The 20,620-nt window shown below is 46.3% G+C and overlaps 1 protein-coding gene across 1 annotated transcript in view; it reads left to right on the forward strand.

The window, feature by feature from the left end:
* DNER (delta/notch like EGF repeat containing) overlaps positions 1 to 16,151 on the forward strand; it is a 317,674-nt gene extending 301,523 nt beyond the window's left edge. The window contains exons 12-13 of the mRNA XM_047082312.1: positions 9,537 to 9,783; positions 16,040 to 16,151. Of these exons, the coding sequence (XP_046938268.1) occupies positions 9,537 to 9,783; positions 16,040 to 16,151 (359 nt within the window). The remainder of the gene's footprint in view (positions 1 to 9,536; positions 9,784 to 16,039) is intronic.
* Positions 16,152 to 20,620: the final 4,469 nt, after the last annotated feature.

Raw genomic sequence — 20,620 nt, forward strand, 5'->3', positions numbered from 1 at the left:
TCTGTTGGGTTTTCCATTGTTTTGGAAACTGCTAAAAATTCAACTATGAAACGTATTTTCTTCTAATTGAAATTCATCGGGACAGTGGATCTTCCATAAAAGCTCCCCCTGGGCTCTCTCATCCCTCCCCATCTTTTCTTCAGCTAGAGATAGTTCATCTATTGTGTGAGTTTGGAAGGAGGCAAATATATATAGATAGCCGCATTTGTCTGTCTGTCTGTCTGTCTGTCTGTCTCCTTCCAGGGCTGGCTGCTGGTTACCTCTATTCCTCTATTCTGTGTTTCAAGAATAAGCTCTCCTAGGGGGTCCAGCACTGCCTATGGCTGCATGGGCCTGTCTCATTCTTCATGTGTCTGAGGAGGAAGGTCACATTCTCCAATATCAGTGTGACCGGTAATATTATAGGGGCTCCTTCCAGCTCACTCTTTGTCTTTGCTTTTGGTTGAGAGACTGAGAGGGAAAGAAGGTAGTTATTTTTAGGTCTCTCCGTCACCAACTTTCCTAAGCACCCCAAGACAGCGTGGTCTTAGGACCAACCGGCCTTGCCGAAGATGGTTGGGAAATACTCTTGTGCTGAGGAAAGATCTAGAAAGGGATGCTAATGGCTATGAGCTGGTGTAGGATGTTAAGGCAAGAGTAGGTATAAGATGTTAAGTCCAGTCTGTGGAAAGCATCCCAAACTTAGGTCAGCAGGACCTTGGTTCTTCCCTTGGCATAACACTGATTATGTGGCTGCATTGAATCATGCTGACATTCAGTTTACTTATCAGTAAACTGGGGCCAGATTTCATTCTAAAATTTGGTAATTCTGTTAGAAATGACAAATTTTGTGCCTTAGGGCAAAATAATATCTACTTACAACTTTTAAATCTTTTTTTAAAAAAGTTTACTTATTTATTTTGAGAGAGAGAGACAGAGGGAGACGGGGGCCGGGGTGGGGGGGGGTGGGAATCGAACGCATGAACCGTAGATCATGACCTGAGCCAAAGCCAAGAGTCGGATGCTCAACCAACTGAGCCACCCAGGTACTCCTATAACTTTTAAATCTTAATTATGAAGATAAATATATAAGAAAGTATGGATAAGAAGTCAGGGACACACAAGATGCCCTCAAGAAGCTTTAAGTGAAGTCCTATAATTATAAAAAATCTAAATTTTACTTCATTCCAGTGATGATAATATAGGCAAAAGATATACAAGAATGGAAAATGAAAAGTGTAGAAGTTGACTTCAAATTCAAGGTCCATCATACTCCAGCTGTGTAACCTGGACAAGCAAATGTATCTCTCGGAGTCTCATCATTCTCACCTTACAAGACAGTGATGGGGAAATGCTGTGAGGATCAAAGGAGGCAGATATGTGCAGATTTCTGCAATGCAGGAGGCACTAAATAAATGCTAGTTTACTGTGGCTCATGTACCGTGAACTACTCCTTGGGAGGACCAACCTTCGGCAACTGTCTTTTTGGATGATGAGTGCCAAGGGCATGGGCCACACTGAGGGGCTGGATGTGAGGGGGCCCATCACACATCTTGGCCCACACTTGGGCTCCCCGTTTGCCCAGAATAGCACTTTGCATTTGGTAATCTCATTTCCGCCTCTCCATTAGACCAAAGGCGCTAAAATCAGTGTCATCACAGATTAGGCTCAGCTGGGTTCCAGTGTTGGATGCTTCCATCCTTGACCTGAAGGTCAGAATGAAAAATGTGCATTTGAGGTTTGCTGTGACATGTAGCTGATGGCCAGTGTCTAGAGAACTGGGTCTGAATCAAATGGGATGGATCTAAGGACCAGGAGTGGAAGTAGAGTGGCCAGGGAAGATTCAAGAGGCTTCAGGTCCCATCCCTTTGAGGTCCCTTTCTAACGCTGAATCATCTGTGATCTTCTCAAGTGTCCAGAAACCAAGAGGAGGGTATCTGGATGGTGCAAGGTCGGGTGGGTAGATCTCAACAGGAAAGCTCAGATGTACGCAGAGAAGAGGGAGAACCATAAGCCCACATAGGCTCCATAGCAGGGAGGCCTGTGAGTTGTCAGAGGTGGTCCGGGAGCTTCCCATCAGCCTCACTTCTGCCTCTGGAGGCCACATCGCCTGCCTCCCTCCCTTGCTCATTCTGCTTCAGCCACATCATCCTGCTTTCACTTCCTTGGGTAGGTCAAGTTCATTCCTGCCTTCAAGGCCTTTACCTATCTGCTGCCCTATGCCTGGAGTGCTCGCCTTTCAGATTTTAGCACAGCTTTCTCCTTCACTACACATCGATTAACCTAGAAACTTGCCCCTATAGAGTTATTATCTGTCCCCTAGTCAGTAATAAGGAGTAAAAATCTAGCAGACCACAAAGATTGATCAAAACCACCAAGAAAACTGACCCAGAACTATCTAAAAGGATCATTTAAATAGTTGTTGTGTTTTATATGTACCCTGAAGCAAATGCAAACCTTAAGTTCTGGAAAGTACCAAAACAACCTAGTGAAATTTGTCTGCTCTCAATTCTTGCCACCTGAGACTGATAACAATTTTGGCTTTGGCTTTTAATAAAAATTTTGCCTTCCTAGAATCAAGGTCTAAAAAACCATAATTCCTATAAATGTTTATATAGTGGTGTTTTGTGTCATCTGTGTAGGAACTGTGAGGTTTCTACAGTTAGCGTCACAGTTAATCTCGCTGACTGACAGTTGGACAGGTAAGTGCATTGAACAATTGAATCTCTGCCTCAACTATTAAATTAATGATATTCTACAAATAGGCAAGTAGGCCATCCTGGATTTATAATTCAACTAATAAGGGCCTCTTACTATCGACACTGAACACTACACCCAGGATGTAAAGGTTAATAAAGCAGCCCCTGCCTTCAGGAGCTCATCATAATCCAAGGGTGGCTCATCATAGGTGGTGGGGTTTCTGTAGGTTTTGTACAGGCTGCTTCGGGAACCGAGGGAAGAGGGGACCCTCTTGGGATCCTCCTCCCCAAAATGCATGGAATTTCATAATGGTTGAAGAAACTCATCACATGGCTATGTTGGTTGGGTTCTTTGGTTCTCATTTTTGTATAAACCAGGATATTTTAAAAAAATAAAATTAACCTTCCTTCTCATCCAGACCTCTGCTTCACTCCCCAAATGTAACAATTATTAGCCATTTATTGTTTATTTTTCGAGATGCATTCGGTCAATATTGTAAGTCCTTTTTTTTCCTCCCATAAAAATGGAACTATTCTATACATACTGTTCAGCATCTTGCTTTTATGATTAACAACATATTGATATTTGTAATATATAGAATATTTGTCTATGTTGGTTTATGCAGATCTACCTCATTGTTTTAACACCACGTGGCTTCCAATCTAGCCCATCAAACCCTTTCTTTATATGCAGCCAGAAGCACCTTTTATTTCCTTTTTGTTTTTAAGTTCATTTATTTATTTTGAGAGAGCAAGAGAGAGTGCAGGCGGGGAAGGGGCAGAGAGAGGGAGAGACAGAATCCCAGGCAGTCTCCACACTGTCAGTGCAGAGCCTGATGTGGGGTTTGAACTCATGAACTGTGAGACCGTGACCTGAGCTGAGATCAAGAGTCAGATGCTTAACCACCTGAGCCACTCAGGTGCCCCTTCTTTTTGTTTTCTAAAAGTATATGGTCTTTTTTCTTTTTAATTTTTCCAGTTATTTTTATTGTGGCAAAATACACATAACATGAAATTAACTATCTTAATCGTTTTCAAGTGTATGGTTCAGTGATATCAAGTACATTCATACTGTTGTGCTGCCCTTACTACCATCCATCTTTGTAACTCTTTTCATCTTGAAAAACCAAAACTCTGTCCCCATTAAGCCCTGTGACCCCTTCCCCCAGCCCTGGCAATCACCATTCTACTTTCTTTGTTTCTTCTTTTTTTTAATCTCCCCTTGTCCCTCACATCCCAGCCTCTGTTAACCACCATTCCACTCTCTGTTACTACGAGTTCAGCTTTTTTTTTTCTTTAGATCCATATATAAACCAGCTTACACCATATCTGTCTTTCTTTATCTGACCTGTTTCAACTTAGCACAATGTCCTCAAACTCATTCATCCACATGGTTGCATCTGGAAGAGGCATCTTTTCAACGTGCAAATCTGAATACTCAGACCCTTCTCTCCACCAGTTTCTCTCCCTGCCACTGCTGAGCTCCTATTAAATTGCATTTATAACTGAAGACCAAAGGCCACACTATTGCCTGTGGGGCCGCGGGAGGGAGCTCCTCACTCAGCCAACCCCTGGCTCGCTCCCTCGAGCAGCCACCTTGTCGCCCTTCCAGTCTCTTGTCCTGTTCCCCACCATCCCCCCTTCCCCGGGGTCTTTTCTTGGGACCATGTTCCCCCTGCTCTCCCTCAACTCTGGTTTTTACCTACTTACCTGGAGAGCCCAGCTTCCTACAGACCCTCACTTCTAGAGCAATTCTGATTCCCCAATTAGATGGAGATTTTCCTTGTCCTTTCCGGTAGCACCGTGGAGGTGGTCCTTGATTGGCTTGGCACACTTGTATGTCTACAGCTACTTTGGGATCATTTCTTTGGTCTCTGTACCCCTCAAAAGACGGGGAACTCCAGGAGCCAACTGTGTACTTTCCCTCGCTCTTTATCCCAGCATCTAGTGCCATGCCTGGCACATAGTAGGTGCCCAATTAATGGTTGTTCAGCAAGCAGATCCTATGAAAGAGGTGAACTTTTCTTTCCATTCCTTTCCTACGCTGTCCTCTTCTGAAGTTTAATGAGAGCTCTTAATCTTTTGCGATCTCATTGACTGCCTTGCTTGTCCAAATAACTCTTAGCTATGGAAAGAAGCAGGTAATTTGAAAGCCCTCCTCTCAATTAGTCCAGCAGCAGATGGTCTCAAAAGTTATCTAGCTGTCTGATGTCCACACATCGCACACTCACTCTCTTTTTAAATAATATAGGTGAACACATGAACTAGCCTGGCTACGTTCACGTAGGTAAATTAAAAAACAGATCTAGGCAATGTGTTCTAGAATGAAATTTATAAATCTAATGGTGTCTCCTTCGGTGGAGTGGTGGTTGTTGCTGGGTCTGGTTTTAGTCTCATCCTGGCCACAGGTGGTCTGTTTGACCCCGTGCAGCTGCTTAAGTCCAGCCTCTCTCCCTAGCTCCAAGGGCTACGTTACAATTGACAGGTAAATGCAAACACACTGTGGAAAACACAAAACCTTAAACAAACTGAGTTTGAAACCTAAATACAAATGGTCTCGCAGACCCATAAGCAGGCAGTTTGTGTGCATGTGTCCCTGGTCATGCACCTGTTGGGGCTGATGGGATCATTCCATCGAGCATCTTCCGGTGCACAGCTCCTCTCTGAGCTGTGCTGTAGCTGGCATAGTGAATGGTTCATGCGGCGGGACTCTGGGATGCGGCAAAGTGATAGCTCGTGAGGGTCTCGTGACTGATGCCAGGACTGGAGGTGACAGCTTCGGCCACCTGGTGCAGATCCTCTTGATGCTTCCAGACCGAGGTTGGATTTACTCAGATCCAGCCTGGTTCCAACCCGATTAGTGAGTAAAGCAGCCACGTTCACTCCTACCAGAAAAATTTCAGCCGACAGTAACGTAGGAAAAAAAAAAGTGGGGGTAGGGGGAGGAGGGAAGCAGAGCTTTTCAGAGGAATTTCAAGAACGTTTTCCCAAAGGTTCAAACATCCTGGAATGCAGAGTTTGGGGAAGTAGAACAGATGGCCAGAAACGTACGCAGCGTAGGCAGCTCAGGCCTGGGACGCCGTGCTGAGCACGTAACCCAGCGCCGTTGTCTGTCCACGGTAGCGGCCGGACCGCCGTGGGTTGTGTGCTCGCTGCGGATGCACAGTTGATACGAGTGAGCTATTCACATGAAGTTCGAAATCAACTGTGAGGGCTCAGCGGGAACGCACGTGGCCCTGCGATAGCAATGGGAGCGGAGCCCTCTACCAAGTCGGAGTAGAAACATCGCTGGCTGCCCTTGCGGTGATGCTAAGTGGCTGTTAACGGTGAGGTCTGAGCGTTGGACTCCAGCCTACAACTGAATTTTTCGGAGAAGGTTGAAATAGTTGCAAATCAAGTGAGTCCTGCTTTTCTTCCAGCCAGAAGAATGAGTGACTCTCAGTGTGAACCAGGCATTGCCAAATTAAATGCCTCTGATCCGGGACGGAGGCTTAGTTCTCATTTCACAAAACACCTTCTCCCCTCCATGGCGACCGTTCAGTTGCCGTGATTTCTGTCAGTCCCTCTGGCCATATGTGAGCTGGTTCGGACAGAGCCGGGACTGCGGTCATGGTCAGTCTCACTGCTGCACGGACCTCGTGAGCTCAGGCAGCCAAGCTCACCTGGCAAAACCAGACCTCAGGGGTCTTGGTGAAAACTCAGGAGTCTGAAGTTCTGGATGTGAACACACTTCACTCATCTCATTCTTCTCAAACTCTCAGGAGCCATCAGGTTTGGGGGCATGAGTCCCTTTTCCGTTAGGCTTCTAGAAAGGGGATCTGTGTCTCCCTGTGCTCTTCTTCAGATTGTAACCATTCAAGGTAAAGCATAGCCGGTTCTCAGATTCCGTGGTCACTGAAGATGTAGCTTGGGTGAGTGTGTATGTGCCCGCACATCGCACACATTCCCGCAGAGTTTGGCCCAGTGAGAAGAGTCCGAGCATTTCACGGGAAGACGGGCCCGTCCACACACCCACCCCTGAATCCCATTTTCAGGCTCCCGTAGTCCTAATGTGAAACCAGTCGTCTCGAGGTGCTGGTGCTGTGAGTCCAGCACAGAAGACATCCCTTTCCCACATGAACTTGGCTTCTCTTTGGTCTTATGTAGCCCTTTTTATTTTCCAAACTTCCTTTCAAGTCCTGTTCACGTTATCCAGAACATTCCACATGTGTGCAGGTCTGTAAAAAGTTCATACTTTGACACTCTTGACCTGTGCCAGGCAGGAGATTATGTCCCATTCGTCCATTTATTTTCCTGCTCATACAGGTTGGTGTTTTTTGAAAGGGCCCAGAGCATTGCTCAGTAATCCTGAGCTCACAGGGCGTGCCTCAGAGGGCAGTGTCCTGCTTCTCCTTATCCTTTATCTCTCTTCCACCGTGACACCTGCTCCTTTTTAGGACCACCCACCACATGCCCAGCAGCAGACTTTCTTACTTTTCTTCATGTGTTTTCTAATTTGTGCCTACAATAAGCCATGGGGTACGTGTTGCTATTTTCATCTTATAAATGAAGAAACGAAGTCTCAGGGAGGTCAAATAAATGTTGCAACTAGGATTGAAGGCAAGGTTGGTGTGATCCCAAGACCCACACTTCTTCCACTGTTATGCTGGAAGATCATCCCATGGATGTTTTCTTCAACTAATTTATTGCTGATTTTTAAATATTTTTATAAAAGGAATACATTATTCTTTTGAAAGAAGCTGGAAAAGACGGAGAAGTATAATGAAGGAAATAAAAATACTTGTGATTCTGCCTCCCATTGACCTCTATTGTTAGTGTGTTCCTGGGTGAGGCAGACTTGGGTCTAGACTTGAGCTCACCCAGCTGGTGATGCCAGTTTCCTATAGAAAGCAGAGAGAGAAAATAATGAATCTTCAGTTGGTTGTAATGATTAAGTGAGATGTTTTCAAAGAGGTTAACATAGGAAGGCAGCAAATTCGTCATTACTATCACTCTGTCTTGAGATTTTCAGTGTATAGATAAGCACTTTGAGTTCACATGTGACTGTACTATATGGGTAGGTCCTGTTTGGCCAACTGCTTTTGTTCCCTTGTTGGAACAAAACATCTCTTGGGGCTCCTGGATGGCCCAGTCGATTAGCCATCCAACTCTTGATTTTGACTCAGGTCATGTTCTCGCAGTTCGTGAGTTGGAGCCCCACATTGAGCTCTGTGCTGACAGTGCAGAGCCTGCTTGGGATTCTCTCTCTCCCTCTCTCTGCCCCTCCTATGCTCGTGCTCTCACGCACACACACACTCTCTCTCAAAATAAATAAATAAACTTAAAAAAAGAAGAAAACATCTCTCCATCTCACTAAGAGTTGAGTATTTAAGTTGTTTCCCATTTTTTTTTTTCTTTTATAAATTGTTTTGTCTACTTGTGGGACAGAGAGAGAGTGTGGGGGTAGGGCCTCTGGCTATAGCTATAACATTTTATTTCTTAAAAAAAAAACCTAGGGGCGCCTGGGTGGCGCAGTCGGTTGGGCGTCCGACTTCAGCCAGGTCACGATCTCGCGGTCCGTGAGTTCGAGCCCCGCGTCAGGCTCTGGGCTGATGGCTCAGAGCCTGGAGCCTGTTTCTGATTCTGTGTCTCCCTCTCTCTCTGCCCCTCCCCCGTTCATGCTCTGTCTCTCTGTGTCCCCAAAAAATAAATAAACGTTGAAAAAAAAAAACCTGAATAACAGTCTAAAGCAAAAATGGTTCAATACGAACTTTATTAACTTTGAACAGTATTAACTTTGAGTGGTGGGTACCTGGGGGTTGTGCTTATTTAATGAGCCTTTTTATAAATGTATAGTATTTGGTCATTTAACATTTAAAAGTTCTGATGCTGAGATGAACGTCCTTGTATATAGGGCTTTACGCATTTATAGGACAATTTCCCCAGCATAAATTCTAAAAATTGGAATTTCCGGGTCCATTAAGTCTACACAAGGGTTGAGTATCAATTTGCACATCCTCATTTCTGCACACATATCAGCTGTGGTTATCAAATATTTTATTTATTTATTTAAAAAAATTTTTTTTAAGGTTTATTTATTTTTGAGGCAGAGAGAGACAAAGCATGAACAGGGGAGGGGCAGAGAGAGAGGGAGACACAGAATCTGAAACAGGCTCCAGGCTCCGAGCTGTCCGCACAGAGCCTGACGTGGGGCTCTAACCCATGGACCATGAGATCATGACCTGAGCCGAAGTCGGATGCTCAACCGACCAAGCCACCCAGGCGCCCCTCAGCTGTGGTTATCAAATATTTTAAATACTGTTTGGAATGGATAGAGGAATTGCATTTTTAAAGAATTATGGAAGTAAATAATTTTCTATTTGTGTGTCTTTGGTAGATTCCTTTTTAAATTTTTTTTTTAAGTTTATTCATTTTTGAGAGAGAGAGAGAGAGACAGAGCGTGAACAGGGGAGGGGCAGAGAGAGAGAGAGAGAGAGAGGGAGACACAGAATCCAAAGCAAGCTCTAGGCTCTGAGCCGTCAGCACAGAGCCCGACGCGGGGCTCGAACTCCCGAGCCACGAGATCCTGACCTGAGCCGAAGTCGGACGCTCAACCGACTGAGCCACCCAGGCACCCCGGTAGATTCCTTTTTATATTTTTGCCCATTTTTCTATGGTGTGTTCCTGGTTTTTCTTAATGATTCGTAAGAGGCTCTTGTATGTTAAGGACATTAGCCCTTGATCTGGGTTATCCACAGAAAAGAATTCTTCCCACTTGGGGTGGCCCTTGTATCTTAGGTTGCTGAAGCAAGGTCAGTGAAGACCTTCCGTTACAAAGGTCACAACTCACACCCAGGCCTTTGCTTACTTTCGCCCCAGACCTGCAGTGGAAGTCCGGTCACATGGCGGAGAGCCTCACCAACATGCCCCGGCACTCCCTCTACATCATCATCGGGGCCCTCTGCGTCGCCTTCATCCTGATGCTCATCATCCTCATCGTGGGCATTTGCCGCATCAGCCGCATCGAGTACCAGGGCTCTTCCCGGCCAGCCTACGAGGAGTTCTATAACTGCCGCAGCATCGACAGCGAGTTCAGCAATGCCATCGCCTCCATCCGGCACGCCAGGTGGGCTGCGTGGGGAAGGGAGGGGGGAGGAGGGGAGAGCCCGCTGCCATCTGGGTGCGTTCCTGGGAGCCGGTGGTGTTGCGAACAGGAATCCACACCTGCAGAGAGGATTGCGTAGACGAAAGCATAGGTTCAAGGCATACTGGGGACAGATAATTGGGCTGCTTTATAATTTGCTGCAAGCTTACTGTTTGCATTGAATACATTCATTCATTTAATTTGTGTTTATCCGTGCTATAAATAGCCGATTCTTAATCACTGTGTAGGAAACGTTTTTTGATGATTGCTTTTTGGAATGTCTTTAGCTGTGCTCTCCAAACAGCATAGGTAAGCAGTGACATTCGATTTAGCGGCTTCCTTAAGGAATGACAAACAGCTTTCATTCTGCTGTTGGTGTACATATTCTATAAAACGATGTCCTTTTCTGGAGGAAAGACTCCTGGAGGGACGAGGTACCACACCAGTGGTGCCACAGAGAAAGCAGGAGTCGGGTGTCCGAAGTGTGGCATTTAGTCCCAGCCACCCCATTACTTGGCTCTGTTTCACACAGACCATTCAAGCCTCTGCAAACACTGGTCCCTGAACAGCGAAAAGTCATGTCTCCCTTAGTCAAGGCAATCAAATTAAATTACAAATAGTAAAGGCTTGTATAAAGAGATAACATCCTATGTATTTCTCCAAATCTATAACACTAACAAAATCAGCTAATCTAACTTTTTTTTACTTTTAAAAAACCTTTTAAAATTATTATTTATTTTTGAGAGAGAGAGAGAGGGAGACACTGAATCCGAAGCAAGCTCCGGGCTCTAAGCTGTCAGCACAGAGCCTGACGCGAGGCTCGAACTCACAAACCGTGAGATCATGACCTGAGCCGAAGTTGGATGCTTCACCGACTGAGCCACCCAGGCGCCCCCATATTTTTTTTTATTTTTGCACAGGATATTTTCTACAAAAACGAGCGCGCCAGTGTCTGTTAAAGGAAAGCTGTTTTCTCTTTTAATTGCTAGAATGATCTAAAGTGCACAATTCAGGAAGTCTGTGCTGTAGTAAAGAGTGGGCTGAGCTCGGTGTCTTCAGATTGGGGTCATGAGAGCTAGTAGCTGCAATACCTCTGTTGGGAGGCCGTGTAGTCGTCTTGATCAAAACACACGCAGCTCCGGATTCCGTCTGAACGGTACAGAGGCTACGAGGCTCAGAAAGTTTGCTTTCTGCGCAAGGAAATCCCCAAACCAGTTCTGGGTCAGGCCCTACGTGCTGCTCATCACCGACTCCTTCCTTGAAGGGTCAGCTTAACAGCACAGCCTCCGGGAAGCCCTGAGGCCAGTCCCTGCACGTCTTGTTTATTTGACTCGTCCGCCAGCCTGTACATAAAGGGCCGTTTTCTTTCCGTCTCCAGCAGGTGCTGGCACATAGTAGACCCTCCTTCCTACAATCCGAGGTCTGTAGTGAAAGGACGGTCTCTGTCAGGGGTTGGTGCGGGATGTCTTGACCTGCCTGAGAGGTGACGTCATTCCGGGGCAGCAGCCTCCCAGGAGTGCTGGAGGTTCTCAGAAGTCACTGGGTGAGAGGTGAAAGGTGTAAAAAGTGGAGGCGAGGAGGCAAGCTCCTCTGTTGCTCAAGAGTCTTCTCTGTCTGTTCCCGGAGGTGCTGAGTTCACCGGGAAGGAGCGGAATCGGCTCCTTCGGAATCGTGACACCGGGATGTGTTGGGAGACCCAAGAAATCAGGTTCCCTCCACCCCCGGAGGGATCTCTGGCCGAGATCCTTTTGTGTTCAAGAGGAGTATTTTATTTCAGCTCCAGCATAGTGAAGGGTAGATTCTTCTGAGCTTCCTGCTTAGATAGCCCGCTAGGAAGATATTTAGAGGGATAGTCTTGGAAGGAAAGAATTAACTTAAAAGCATTTACAGACCTGGTTCTTATTTGGTGCTGATTTTTATCAAAAATATTTACTGCAGAATTCCTAACCAGTAAGCTCCTCCATGCACCAGTGACTACCGATAAAGCCACTGAAGTTAATACAATACCTTCCCAGATATCTGGAACGTTCCCTCATAAACGTTTACTCAGCTACGACCTGTGGTTTCTACAGCCTGGCTGTCTAGAGGTCCTGGCTGGGTCTCTGGCTGGTTGGCCCCTTTTCACTCCTTTTTCCTGGAAACCCTAGAAAAGCATTGAAAAAAAAATTAACCCTTTTCGCTATTACCTCCTCCCTAGTTTTCAGCAGTGACCTGTAGCTTGCTCCCGCTTCCCAGCCTGTCTCCCAGCTGCTGGCCTGGAGGTGACATGGGATCTGAATGCCATCAGCTGAGCAGCCACGCAGGACGAATACTGAGTGGGTCATCTGTGGCATTCACGAGTGACCGAGGCAGCGTCTGGTGATTCTGATGTCAGCTCTCAGTTGATGCCGGTGCTGGGCTGTGAGGAGCCCCTTTCTCTCTCTGATTAAGAGTCATGTGTTCTGTGGCTGCTTTGCTGACCCTTGGGCCGGAGAGAGTTTGCAGCTGACCAGTGGGAGCGCACGGGCATTCCAGGCTCTGGAGCGAGGTCACATCTCGGCTGCAGATTGCTCCCTGCTGCCCCAGCGCTAAGCACCTGGTCACACGAAACAGAACCAGGGAAGCTGAGAGAGGACCCGGTCACGTTTTCTCAAAGGGCAGAATCTCTGGCTTTGGGCCTTTCTCAAGGTCAGATCCGCCTGCTTTCCCTGTGGTGGTGTTTTAGCTCTTGACTTCCAGGGGCGCATGAACTGGAAGAGAGCACGGTCTCGATCTGCCTGAGAATTGGCTACAGTATGTTTTAGTGAAATAACGTGGGCAAGACTTGTCACCGGATAATCTTTGGGATGTCAGTGACATTAATGCTATCGTGGCCACAATTTCCATCATTCCTTCTAGTTTTTGTTGACATGGCCAGACACTCTGCTGAATCCTTTGGAGAGAGGGACCGTGAGTGATTCTTAGGGTCTTCAGCAAGGGTCTGCAGAATATCTCAGCTGGTTCAGACCGTGTATTCTCTGGGTGCCTGTGACCGTTCAGCTCTGCCTTTATAGTGTGAAAGTAGCAGAGACACATTATGAATGGGTGCAACTGTGTTCCAGTCAAACTTTATTTAAAAACAGGCAACAGGCTGTAATTGGTTTGCAGGCTATCGATTGTTAACCCCTGGTCTACGTTATAATTTTCTTTATTTTCCAAAAAGATTTTTTTTACATTTAAAATGTACCTTTATGATAAGAAAAAAAACCCAGCATGTTATTTGAAGGAATAGTCACATAAACATTCCTGCCATAACACAGGCAAGCTCTTTTATTCGTTTAATACCTGAGAGTTTTCGTTTCTTTTTAAGGTTTATTTATTTATCTTGGGAGAGAGAGAGAGCAGTCGAGCATGCGAGCCAGGGAGGGGCAGAGAGAGAGGGAGAGAGAGAATCTCAAGCAGGCTCCCCGCTGTCGGCTCAGACCCCCGATGTGGGGATCCATCTCATGAACCGTGAGATCAGGACTTGAGCCGAAATCAAGAGTGGGACTCTTAACCAGCTGAGTCACCCAGCGTCTGAGAGTTTAAATGGACTTCTATAGGTGTTACCTTCTTTCTTAACACCCACCCAGTTCTGAGAGAGCAGGAAACTATAAAAAGCTATTGGTATTATAAATGTGAGTATGAATGCACAGTCCCGTTTTACTCGATGTAAGCTTGCCACGGTGATGGGCGGAGGAGATTCAAGGAAAGTCTTGGTTCACTCTATTGTGTTTTAAAAACCACTTTAGTTTCTGTGTGGTAGCTACCGCACTTTGTGCAGAGACCCCTGTACGTCCCTGGAGGAAGTGGAATGGACTTCTCAGGAGCGAGTTCAGGGATTCCAGCTCCGAGACAGTGCCAAGTTCCCTTTGTAACCAGCATTATACTTCATTCCCATACTGGTGTGGTGTCGATCTCAGTAGCACCGGGCACAAAGCCAGTTACCTGTCTAGATATGAAGTGAGGCTCCTTGTTCTTGTCCACGTCGACCGTGTGGCCGCTCCTGGCTGGGCTCAGCCCTTGCCTCGTTTTTCTCAGCGGACCCCAAACACCCCTCCTCAAACCTGCCCTGTCGATATTCAGCCCCATGACCGCAGTTTAAGGTCACAGCCCTTTGAATTATAGCTTGTTGGTAGATTGCATAACACGGAGGCATTTAACTTTCTGGATTTTGAAGAAACAGGTTCTTCTTCAAACTATGAAATCACATAAAAAATGAAATGGGTATCTTGGGGCGGCTGGTGGCTCAGTTGGCTCAGCGTCTGACTTCAGTTCGGGTCATGATCTCGCGCTTCGTGAGTTCAAGCCCTGGGTTGGGCTCTGTGCTGATGGCTCAGGGCCTGGAGCCTGCTTCGGATTCTGTGTCTCCCCTTCTCTCTGCCCCTCTTCCATTCACTCTCTGCCTCTCTCTCAAAAATAAATAAACGTTAAAATTTTTTTTAAATAAATGAAATGGATATCTTAAACACATATTCAACCTATTAAGTCACTTGGGTTTTTCCTCTTGGTCAGCCGACTGATTAATAGGCTGTGTGTGATTTGCTGGCCCTCCCATCAAATCAGGAAACTGCCCCATGGTTACTAGGGGAAGAGGGCTTTTCACAGGGATTGTCCTATTTTGTTTAAAATGATCTAGTGGTATATTGTCACCAGTGGGTCTGGCTATTTTATGAGACCTAGATTGTCAAAATATTTGCGCCCTAAAGTAGCTTCTGAAATTTTCAGCGTTGGGAGAAAGTATCCGGATCTAGTTGGCTTCTACACTCTTGTTCGTTTCCGTGGTCTCAGATATATGCGGGCCTCGTGCAATTTAGATAAACAGACTCCAGGCTGGACTCCAACCCAGGTTTAAGGATGCACAATCCCAGGCCTCAGTGAGCCTTCACGCTTTAGCTGTGATTTTGTGGAAAGCTTTTTAATCTTTAAGTAATACCCTTGGATTTCTTGGCGGCAGAACGCATGAACTCACTAGTCTGTATTTTGCCCGGTGCCCATCTGGCACGGTTTATGCCTTTGTGCCCCTGAAGACCGGTAAATCTTGAGTGAATCGGAACAAAAGATTGATGAATGTTCAAGAACCAAAGGTCATATGAAGAATGCAATGTTTTCCCATCTCCCACTCTCTTCTGCTCCTCACTGTATGTGAGAGGGCAGACCTCCCAAGAAAGCAAAGGAAAAACTAGGGATGGGGGTGGGGGTGGGTAGGGTGGAGGCTGTGCTAAATGAGCCCCTTGAAGTGTTTGGGGCCCATCCGACCCACCATTTTAAAATTTCAGATTCTTTACGTATTTCCTTTGTGAATCCGTTGGACTTGAAACAGTTAAAAAGAGTTGTCTCTACTAATGAGGAGGGGAGGTGGGCAAGTGTGGAAGATTGTTTAAGTCCTACTGCACTCCAGGGACTTAGGGAAGGTGAGGTCTTCAGTGGGAAGAGACCACCCAGAAGTTGAATTGGCTTTATTTTCATAATCTCCATCTTAAGACTGGTTTGGCAGGAAGTCCTGAAATTGGATTTTGACACCCCTTGGCTTCTAAGCATCAGTCCTGCTGTTGTGGGGATTTTGATATATACAGAGCTTTTGGGACAATGGCTTGTGCTCAGAGAAGGCAGTGGCTTGTGTGTATGTGGGGGGTGGGGAGGAACAGGTGGGCGGGGTTGGATGGTGGGTAGCAGGGTGTGGACAAACATCTCCTTATTTGAAGTCCTTTCCTCCATGTCCCCTTCTCCTTACGGTGGGACCTCCGATGACCTCTGAGCCTTTACAGCTCTTCTGCACGTCCCACGGGAGAGGCTGTCTGTCCATAGTCCAGGGAGCACCGCCCGCCATTCTGTATTCCAGACACTAGAATGGATGTAAAATAAACTTGCCTCTCCAGATAGTTAAGGGTCTCAGAAGAAAAAGACAAATAGATACACGTTTTCTTGAAGCTTATTGTAGAGCTGTCATGCCTGGCTGCTTTACCAGGATTTAACCTCGAAGCTTCGACATTAATTTGGGCTCCACGGTTCATGAGATCCATTTTTTTACCTCCTGCCCTGGAGACTAATATCTCCGCTCGTTCAGTGCTATATCCAGGTCTCTTAAATTTCTGTGCTTGCTAGGGAATGTATTTCTCAGGGTATGTTTATCATTCCATCTGATTCTTGAATCTAAATTATTCTCACCACTTGCCCTTAGTAAGGCTTGACATCCAGTGTTCATCTAACCAGAGTCCTCTCTCTCTCTGTGTGGTTTCAGGTTTGGAAAGAAATCCCGGCCTGCGATGTATGATGTGACCCCCATCGCCTATGAGGATTACAGCCCCGATGACAAGCCCCTGGTCACACTGATTAAAACAAAAGATTTGTAATCTCTTTTGGGGGGGGGAATTATTTTTCAAAAAAGATGGGCTACCACCCTCATTTAAATATTTTTAAGAAAATAAAAAGCTTAAATTTGAAATGGTAGCTGCTCAAGAGTTTTCGGTAGACTATCGAAGAACTAATTTTCTGCAGCTTTTAGTTTGGAAAAAATATTTTAAAAACGAAATTTGTGAAACCCATAGACTACGTTTTAATGTACTTTCCGCTCTTTAAACTGTATGCTTCGACTAGTGCGTGCTTCTCCCACGGGGGACACCGTCATGAAACCCAGATGGTGTTTCATGAAGTTTCTATGTGACTTGTGAGTGCCAGCTTTCTGAGTAGTTAGGAAACACATGTAGAGTATGACCCATATAACAGTATAGCCGTCACCTAAAAAGAAGTCTGAAATGTTTGTTTCGTGAAAAAGAAACTAGTTACATTTATTATTCCTAACCCGAATGAAATTAGCCTTTGCCTTATTCTGTGCATGGGTAAGTAAATTATTTCTGCACCGTTTTGTTGAACCTTGCAGAAATGTTCCTTTGAGTTTGTTCTTGTCACTTTCGTAACGGTGGCCGAGCTAGGCCTTGAAAACCATGCATAGGGAAAGGGCCTGGTGAGGCAAATTATGATCGCATCGAATCTATATTTTCTTTAAAAAGTCAAGATTTTTATATCGTGAGTAAATTAAATTTACGTTGGAGTTGTTTGTTGCTAAGAGGTAGTCAATATAAGAGAGTACTAGTTCCTTCGTAGTGTGTATTTCTCATAATGCATCTTTATTTACATCCAGGACATGTCCGTGGCTGTATTGGATTGATATGTGCTTCTTCTGATTCTTGCTAATTTCAAAGAATATTGAATAAATGTTACCAAGTCCAGGATGCGCTTGTCCCTCGTTCTTTTAAAATTACAGAAAACATTTTGGGTTTGCTATTCATTGTCAATCTCCTTGTTTTTCACATCTTAAATATTTCAAGGAGTACATTTCTGTGCCTTCTAGGAGCCCTCCTGACCTCCTGATTGCCAGTGACCCATCCCTCCGTTCCTTTAAACATGAAAGGTGGGGGGGGAAGGATAAGAATTCTCATTTCCGCATTTACACCAGAACTTGCCCGCGACATGCAGCACGCGTGGCCGCTGAGGTGCATTGGAACGTGGAAATGCTTGTAGGCATGATGTCCAGGGGACCTGCGGCCCCAAGAAATGTCTCCTAAGCGCTGGGTCCAGTGGAGGTCAAGTGAAATGGCCTTAGCAAACAGCAGTTTGGTCCTGAGGAACTTGAAGGCAGCTTAGAACCGCCCTACATCCAATTCTATGTTGCATCCAAATGCTGCGCCCAAGTCTCGGAGTCATTTTTTTTTTTTTAATTTATTTTATCTTCACTTGGGAATGTTTGGTAAGGCCAGGGAAAAGTCCCTGAAACCAGGTGCGAGGGAGGATTTCGGGCAAAAAGTGTTTAAGATGCTTTCCTCTCCCTCTCTTCCCTCAAACATCTGTCCCTAATCCTACAGATGATATAGCAACACACCCACGCTCTGATTATTAAGCGGTAGCGTGCGTATGTTAAGATTTTTAGTTCGTATAAGTGTTTAGAAACTAACTTAGAATATGAACAAGGGGGGTTGAGCATCCGTGGGAACATCACAGACCTTGCTTATTTCCATCTCCTCGTGGGGCGCGGCACACAGACCCTGCATGCACAGGAGGGGGCCTAGGGACTTGGGTAGGGGGTGAATTCATTCCCTCCCCCCCCACCCCGCCCCGTCCCGGACTCATGCCCCGCCCCCCGCCACGCCCCAGGGCCATGTCTGCCCCGCTGGGTCTTCCTTTGGAAGCTGCCCCATCCCACCGTCTCAACCCTTCTCAAAGTCGCTCTATGTGATGTCCCTCGAAGGGCTTGTGGGAAATCTTTTGCCAATCGCCGTCTGTCTTTTTAAAGCAAATTAACGGAGCCTGCTAATTCAGATTACTGCCTTCAGACAGTCTGAGGGGCCGACCCCAAACACATTCGGTAATAAGACGTCCCACTGAGCATTTGTTGTGTGTCAGGCAGATGGTGACCCTGGCTATCAAGGTCATGGCTCCTTTTGAACCAGCAGTTCAAAGAAACAAATGGAGTCGCACCGCTAAGAGCCGGTGAAGGAAGGTAAACTGCCCTTGGGCGGCTGATTTGTAGCAGAGTGGATAGGAATCTTGCTGCGACCGTTTCCCTGCTAACGACTTGGGCAGAAACTCCCGACCTACGCCTCAAAACTTGGAGAATGGGGATAAACGATAGGACCTCCCGCAGGATCGCCATGAGGATTAGGTGCCAGGATGTATTTAGATCCCTCTGCTCACCGGCAGCTCCCATTACGCATTCGGCGCGTTAGCCATTGCTGTCGTCCTTGTGCTTAGTTTAGGTACAGACCATTTCCAAGGTAGTCAATTAGCTTGCTTTGGATGGCTGTGCCTGTGATCTTGGAGTCAGTGCGTCGTGGACGGTGGATGAGTTAGTGGTCCTCGTAAAGCCTGGGGCACTTTCTGCGAGTGTGTGAGACGCTCTTTGGTCAAGTCGTTACTTCGCACTGTTGGTGAAAAAAGCGTTTGATGAGCGAGAGTAAATACCTGCCAGGACTTGTTGAACTGGTGACAGTCTCATGACTCAAGTGGGGTTGGAATGAGCCCTTTTCTAACGTGGGTTTTCACAAGGCAACTGTACGTCACAACAGGGATCCTCGCCTTCAGAGGTGTTCCAGCTCGTTTTGTAGTTTTTCCGGAAGCTCTTGATTCTTGCAAGGAGATGGCACACACAGATAAATGATCTCCAAGTGATTTTAACAGTTGGGAGCTGGTTTTTTGACACCCGTACCAAGGTCTCTGCTCATCACAACCAGGCTTGCACCTGCTGGCCTTGGATCACCGACCCTGACCCCCCTCAGTGGAATAGGGACCTACTTTTAATTTCTTGGGGAAACTCCATACTGTTTTCCATAGTAGAACCAGTGGAAATGTGCTAAGATGATCTGATTCAACAGAGTGCCAGCCATCTTGCCTCACCTGCACCCCTCCAGTGGTTTCTGGGGGAATGGAGGGACAGTAAGAGTTCCACGGAGGACAGTTTGAAAAATACTACCAGCAAATCTGTCCCCAAGACTCTCATTCCCCAGCGTGTCAATCCACCCATCTGTGCAACAGGTGTTAATGGAGCACTCGGCAGGGGTGAGGCCGTTGCCGGGGAAGTCTCCTTGACATGTCACTTCTAAGCCAGGACCTGAAAGATGGGTGACAGAGGGGGAGGTAAGGGGAAGCTTCCAAGAATGAGAGTGGACACTTCTGAGGGACTCAGAGGAGTCAGGCCAGAGCAGCGCATACGAGGTCAAGATTCGCCTGTGCTGCTCTATGACCCAGCAATTTCGCTCCTAGGTAAATGTCCAAGGGCAACAAAAATGTGTTTAAAAAAAGCCTTATGCAACTTTCCATAATAGTCCCCAACATAGTAGAAAATGAATAAAAGGACAAAACGGAAAGAGGTACTGAAATGCAGCAATGGGTCTGAATCTCGCAGGTGTAGGTATTGAGCCAAAAAGTCAGACACAGCACGGGACATAATGCATGACTCCATCTATGTAAGATTCCAGATGGGGCACAACCAGCGTGTGGTGCTAGAAATCCAAACCTGTTGCCTCTGAGTGCAGAGGGCAGGGGAAGGACTGGAAAGGTCCCAAAAGGACATTTCTGGAAGATGGAAACGGTCTGTATTTTGATTCCAGTGATAGTAACAAGAGAGTATACATTTATCACAAGTATACGCTGAAGATGTGTGCATTTTACTGTATATGAAGTTTTAAAAATCAATAAAGTTTTAAAAATGCAATTGGGGTGCCTGGGCGGCTGGGCCCGTTGAGCATCTGACTTGAGCTCAGGTCACGCTCTCCCAGTTTGTGGGTTCGAGCCTCACATCGGGCTCGCTGCTGTCAGCGTGTAGCCTGATTCAGGTCTTCTCTCCCTCTCTCTCTGTCGCTCAAAAATAAATAAACCTTTAAGAAAATGAAATAAAAGCAATAAGCTCATGCAAAAAACGTGCAAGAAGGAAAGCGGGTAGGTTGAAGACAGAGAGGTGGGCGGGCTTCTGGGGGCGGGGAGGGTCAGACTTCCGGTGTGCTAGGACAGGGAGAAGGTGGAGGTCGTGTGTTGGTGAGGGAGGGTGGCCACGCCGCAGGTGCTGCAAGGAGAAATTAAATTCAGTTAGTGCGTTATAAACCTCAGTTTCTGGATTGAATCAGCAACTCCGTGATTTGGCAAGGTAGGTTTTGCTGGGATGAATTTTCATGCTAGTTATTAAAATTTTCTAATCCACGGATTCAAATTTAACCCGCAAACACATTCCCAGACTGTTAGGTGGCAGTAGGAAATGATTGACAAACAATTGTCATCTTTCTGTTGGCTTATTAGAAAATTTCCAGGGGCGCCCGGGTGGCTCAGTCGGGTG

This window comes from Lynx rufus, unplaced genomic scaffold, assembly GCF_022079265.1.
Source record: "Lynx rufus isolate CCGP_SWC_20201006 ecotype Redwood Valley unplaced genomic scaffold, mLynRuf1.p SCAF_2, whole genome shotgun sequence".
Taxonomy (NCBI): domain Eukaryota; kingdom Metazoa; phylum Chordata; class Mammalia; order Carnivora; family Felidae; genus Lynx; species Lynx rufus.